Below are 6,265 nucleotides of genomic sequence, written 5' to 3' on the forward strand. Positions count from 1 at the left end.
TGGGCGGCCCCGTCAGCAAGTGAACAAGATGAAGATAGTAGCATATTGTGCAAAGCACCACGTGATTGCTAACTTGTGCATGATTCCAGTGCCGAACGATGCATCCTGCACTCCGAATTCATGCATCTAAATGCCCGGTCAAAGACATCATCGCGCTTCGTCGTCTGGGAGCAATTCGGGAAATGGTTGAAAATCTTAGGCATCCTAAAATGAAGCGTGTATTTGTCAGATAAGGCAGCGTAAGGCGATTGCAGATCAAGCCAGATAAAAAAAGCAGCGCACCCAAACCCCCGGAGGGAAGCATCGATGCTGCCGACTAGTCCTTCTACAATACCAAGCAAAGCAAAGAAAATCTGTGTTAGGTGACAGCAGCCCACAGCCTCTGGAGCACTCGGTGGCGTTCTCAAAAGACGCCAAGTTACGGCCTCCATCCTGGTCACATCACATTCTACTCAAACCGCACACTTCAACATCGTCCAGCCGACCACCCCGCCGGGTCAGAGTTCCTAGCGTCCGTCGGTCGAACGCTTCAGAAATAAAGGGACGCTTCAGAAACACAGGCACGCTTCAGCAATGCAGGCACACTTCAGAAACACGGGCATGATTCAGTAACACAAAGACACTTAGAAAACACAGGGCGCTCGAGAAACACAAAGACGCCGAATGCACAGGTGCTCTTCGCATCACACAAGGACTCCTAAATATTACACACAGTGACACTTCGGCATCGCATAGGGACTCTTAAGCATTAATAAAAGCACGCTACATCGCCGCACGAGGATGCCTCCGCACTGAACAGGGACGTTCCAGCGCAGCATCACGCTTTATTGCAGCACTGCTCCTGCCGCCCCCCCCCCCCCCCGCCACCCTATCGTAAGGTGGTCAGTTCTTCGCCACCGTGCAGCCGATCCAGTCGAGAAAGCTCTCCACATGGGTGTAGACACCCGGGAAGTTGACGTTGCCGCAGCCGGAGCCGAAGGAGACGACGCCCGCGGCGTACGAGGTTTCCTGGTTCCTGTGGTTCCGACGCTCCATCAGAGGACCCCCACTGTCGCCCTGCCGACGCCAGAGTGTCAGACGTCATACGGACCGAGTTCCGCGACCGGTGACCGGGGTGTCATGTCACAGCCGAAGCACGAGAGCACAGCAGAATTAGCGCACGTTTGTTGGCATTTCAGAATACCAGAAGCTGTCAAGTGGTACATGCGAGCCAGCGAAGTATCATAAAATGTTTTAATGGAGTGTTCCACATTTGTATGGGGCTTTAAACTGAGATGACAATGTTAAAGATGATTTGCTGGGGTTCACAGCCATGCCCTTCTTGAGGCATAAAACCATATGGAGCCTAGCTAGGCCCTCGGTTTGTCATAGTATGTTGGCACGTGCAGCCCTCAAACAAAAGGCATCCTGGCCTGTTTTTGCACCCACCCTGCAGGTGTCGACTCCGCCGAGGTCATTCTCGCCGTTGGCGCAGATTTGCGTGTTGTCCACGGCCGTGTTCTGGCGGGAGTACGCCTCCTGGCACTGATCGTGGCGCGTGACGTTGATCCGGGCCCACTGCATCAAGGCCTCGGTGGGCCCAGCTGCAATGCACGCGACGTGGCTGAGTAAGTTTTGATTCGTTTGTAACATTCGTGTGCATTGTGAAGACGGCTTCGGGCAAAAGCCCCTTATGTGCAGTCGTAAGCCGTTCCAAGAATTTTTTTTACTCGCCAGAGCCATTCAAAAGAAAAATGTGCGGTGAGCAGAAGATTTAGCATCAATACTTGCGCACCATCTTCGGAAAAGCTCATGCCCCAAGCATTGCGCAAGGAAAAAGGCTGAAAAATGACCCGCGAGCAAAACTGCAATGATCTGCTACACGGACGGCGGCAGGTTTCCGAGCCTGCGCTGGCAACGTCTGCTGGGCCACCGCATTCAGCATGATGAATACATTATCAAACCTGTGGCAGCGATAAGTAGTCGTTTTTTGCCAAGGTTTTACCGCCAAGCTTTTCGAGTCCTAAAATCTGCAAAGCTTTTACGCATGCTCTACCCAAAGACTTGGCATTCCACAAGCTAAGCGCCTTTTAGTCATCTATCGCCACCTTCAGCAGCATTGGGATGACAATGTTGCCAGTCGGCTGTCGGAGCCTTTCGTGAGCACGCCCAGCCGGCCCGGCGGCACAGCATGCCGACCCTGCCGTGTCGCGGCGCGACCTCGGCCGCGCGGTGGACTGCGACCTACCGCCGCGGGTGCTGACCGCCGTCCCGCGGCGGACCGTAGGGGACGCGTGATAGGTGCGTGTATGCGAGCTGACTTATGAGTGGAAGTTCACCCGAGCTAAATGTTTTGTCGTGCCTGGCTGGAATGGCAGGGACAGCACGCCACTGGACTTGGTCCAATACGGATCGCCGCGTCGCTACACGTCTCTCTCTGATCAAGCTGAGCCGAACCGCTGGACGAAGACATCACAGAGACGGGCTACATGAAATGTTCGAATCAGAACAGCGGTCTTTCCTCGCCTGGAGATTACACCGTGCACCTGCGCCAGGCGGAAAATCGAACCTCAGATCAGGTGGCGCTCGAGATCCACTCTGTGCACCTTCCTCCGGGTGGTTATCAAACCAGGACCCCGTGCTCTGTTCCGCCCTTAACCACGGCATCTGCCGGCACCTCCATGCCCGGCTGCAGTGGGCCATCGCTCACCGAACTCGGTCGCGCCCCAGCCGGCGACGTAGACCTGCTGGCCGTCCAGGTCGGAGGCGGGGCGGGAGGAATCGGAGATGCACAGCGGCTTCATCACGGCTGTAGGCGGAGAGATCGATTGCAAAAAGCTATCGATGCTCGATGATGCAGACCGCAGCCATCGGTCCTACTATCAGCAGGCGTGACTCAAATCCGGGTCAGCACAGACAGAGACCAGCGACGACTAAGAAAATGTCCAAACGGAGCGTGAATGAATATGGTGGAAATTTGATAATATATATATATATATATACATATATATATATATATATATATATATATATATATGTATATATATATGTATATATATATATAAATGCACAAAATTCATGAAATTAAGATACCGAAGCTAGTCAGATCCAGACAGAGGACATGCCTGACACACACGGCGCTGAATGCGACTAGGCCATGCACGTGCATCGAAAATTCCTAAGTAATATTCCTGCGCAACGCAAAATAAATGTTCAAAGATCACAGGTATGCTAGTGTAGAAATAGTAACTTGCTGAAAAACATATGAGTCGACGCCTCTTTGTTTGCTTCAAACCCACGACGGTACTATGCTTGAGTTGCCAGCATGAAATAAAGGACATCAAAAAAGGAAATCGGGGCGCGGCACCTAGGCTTGAATAAACTTACCATGCGTGACCGCAAGGTGAAAAACACGTTGGTAACTCCAAGAATATTAGCGGTAAGAAGTAGCAACGTTACCATGGTAACTGGCGAACTCCCATCACCGATTTTTGGTAACCTACTGCACACTTCTATCAAACACATGTGTTGGCGCCGCTAATGTGATGCTAGGATGAGAGCGCAACAGGCCATCCACAAAATGCAGTGTGGTGGAGAGAAAAATGGGGGGGGGGGAGAGGGGGCAGGAAGGCCTCAACACCGAGGGCTAACAGATGGCATGAAGGGCAATAATGCTTATGTGGAGTAAAAGGGTGGAAAGGTGAGTAAAAACGTTTACAAATGAATGCCACTGCCGGACCACCGAAAGGTTTGGATAACAAGGTATGCTGCTCAAGAAAAGCTTGTTACTTGTCATACACGAAGCTGTCATAAGTTGAAGGTCGTAATACCAGTATTGACTGCAATTGGCAAAAGTTGTCGAACTGTCTTTTAAATCAGCAGCCCCACTGAAATGTGGAAGTGATGTTCGCAACCAGGGTTAGAGGTTACTTGTTCAGGGAGATAAGTTTCTGTGTGCGCTGGGTCGTCCAATTTGCGGCTGAAATGTGCTAACTAGGATTACTTGAATGATACAGTGGGCCACGCAATGCCAGCGCCCCCACCCACCCTGGAGCAGGTGTTATAGCTTTAGGATCCCCTTGGCTGTTTCTTGCGTGCAAATAGTGGGCTATTCAGTGAGGACTTACGGGATATCGAGATGCGCTCCGTAAGCTTGACGAGGGCAATGTCATTGAACAATCCTTTGCCGTTTCCTCTGAAAACCCGTTTATATTCCGGATGCTTTATGGCTTTTTCCACATTGTACACTCTGGGCGGGTACTGGGTGCTTTCTTCTGTGGTCGTGGCAATGTTCAAGTCGCCCAGTAGCACCTTCACTCTGCAAAATAACAGGATTTGCGTGAGGATGCCACATAACCTTTATGCAATGGTTGATATATGAAAAAGCACACATAGCAAGGGGCCGCACTGGACTACACATCGCTTCACTGATCCGTTGGGGTTGCAGCAGGGACACATAAATGGAAATACCATGCACTGATTTTGCACTGTAGATCATCGGCGATTCATTTTGTTCTCGGTCATTCATTGTCGATGTCGATCACTAGTTTTTCCTGTCGATCATCAAGCGCTGACATTTCAGGTACCTAGCAAGCATTGGTAACACATCGGCAACGGAAGGTTTCCCGTATCCGCTTCAGCACCTTGGTGGAAATAAAACCATGCTGTTTCCCGATCATTCCTGTCGTCCACACGGTGTACGTCGAGGCTGGCATACCAGCCCAGGCTCTCCGCCCGGAGTGACGTGCGCAGTGGCTTGGACAAACTGACAGTGAGTTCGAACCCTCCTCAACAGGCTGTCGCTTCGAGAGAAAGGAAGTAATTACGTTACCACGCGACGACGGTGTATGCAAATGTGTGTTAAGCTCAAATAGGATCCTCCGCAATGCCCAGCGCTAGCTTCTCAGTCAGTCAAAGAGAGCCGCCACAAAGTGAGCTCAGATCCTGCACTTTAGTCTTCGGGCCGCCACATCGACGTGGGGCGTTTTGGATGTTAGTGACTAAAGGACTCTAATAACACTGACCTGTTTACTGTCCCTGACTTGTATGCTGGCAGAAAGGTGTCAGAAATGAAAATGATGGAGGCACAAATTTTGGGCGCTCACCATCATCAGGTAGGCAGAAAGGTGAGGGGATTAGCGAAAAAGAAGGCGAAAGCCCCCGCACCCACCCCAGACATGGCTGTCCCATCACTGTCGCTGCAGGTGCTGGACGAAGGGTTCCAAACTTTATGCCAATTTGACGTTGATACCGCCATCTGGCGTTAACATGGTTGAATGGCGCTCAATGGATGGAACGCGGTTAAAGGGCACCAAGAGGTGTGAGACTGATGGCATTAAACGGTCTGACGGCATTTTTCACACGGAGGGCTTCGAAAAGTTTCTGTCAGCACTCTTCCATCTGCGCAGAATCCTGACGTGCAGATTGGTTTGGTAAGCGGTTCTGTTTGGGTCGCTGACGGACGGATGGCCGTCGAGAGGTGTGCACACGATTTTGGTTCGCGACAGTCTCCAGATACCCGATAAAAAACAAGCACACGCCTTGTTTCGTGCCGCCAATAAAAATGTGTTGGTCAAAGTCGCACAGCATCAGATATAAAGCGTTTATGGTCGCATATCGATCTTCCAGTCCGGCGTTAAAGGTGGCGTATGATCTATATCCAGATGAAGAACGGGGTCGCTACAGGGCAGAACGGCGCAAATATTTCTGCACGCATTTCGGCTGGTCCCTGGGGTCTAGGCTTGAAACCCAGATGAGCGTATGGCCCCTTGCACCTGTTTCTTTAAACGGTCACCAATAAATGCTAGTGTTGGCATTTGATGATCTGGTCTCACGGGGCGGCTGTTGTTTGCTTTCCACAGTCGCTTCGGCGCCGTAGTATCTCATGGGCCAGCCAAGTGACGTCATGTCGTCTCAGTCACGTGACACAGCTGATGGCATTAACGTTTTTCCTGAAAAGCTCCATAATTATGGGGACGCCTCTTTACAGCGCAGCTCCGTCAGGTGACATGGCGATGGATCGAAAAGTCTAGAATTTCATTTTTAAAGTTTTTGTTTTCTGGGCGGGCTGTGCTGGCGTAAACGACAGCGTAATCGTTTCGGTCATCGGTTCAATGAACCGTTCTCGTTGCAGCTGTCAGCACTTTGAACTGTTCTAAACGTGTCAAAAATGGTATGCCTTTCTGGTTGGACGCTGCGCAACATCATCATTTCATCCACGTGCGCATCACCACTACCGTTACTCAGCTGCTCATCATACACTGGCACGCTCTACTCCACTCACGCA

At 51.1% G+C, this 6,265-nt stretch overlaps 1 protein-coding gene across 2 annotated transcripts; it reads right to left on the reverse strand.

The window, feature by feature from the left end:
- Window positions 1–201: 201 nt before the first annotated feature.
- On the reverse strand, window positions 202–4,329 carry LOC119095861 (serine protease easter). Of its 2 annotated transcripts, none has more exons than XM_037218718.1 (4): window positions 4,107–4,329; window positions 2,690–2,858; window positions 1,429–1,583; window positions 202–1,056 (listed from the first exon to the last, which is right to left on the reverse strand). In XM_037218718.1, the coding sequence occupies exons 2-4, from the start codon at window positions 2,781–2,783 to the stop codon at window positions 883–885; spliced, it is 423 nt and encodes a 140-aa protein (XP_037074613.1). In that variant the 5' UTR covers window positions 2,784–2,858; window positions 4,107–4,329; the 3' UTR covers window positions 202–882. The 2 variants fall into 2 exon arrangements, with proteins under 2 accessions (XP_037074613.1, XP_037074611.1); XM_037218716.1 differs by having other exon boundaries at window positions 2,690–2,788; window positions 4,107–4,316.
- Between the last annotated feature and the right edge of the window lie 1,936 nt (window positions 4,330–6,265).

This window comes from Pollicipes pollicipes, unplaced genomic scaffold (genome assembly GCF_011947565.3).
Source record: "Pollicipes pollicipes isolate AB1234 unplaced genomic scaffold, Ppol_2.1 Scaffold_4219;HRSCAF=4965_pilon_pilon_pilon, whole genome shotgun sequence".
NCBI classification, from domain to species: Eukaryota; Metazoa; Arthropoda; class Thecostraca; order Pollicipedomorpha; family Pollicipedidae; genus Pollicipes; species Pollicipes pollicipes.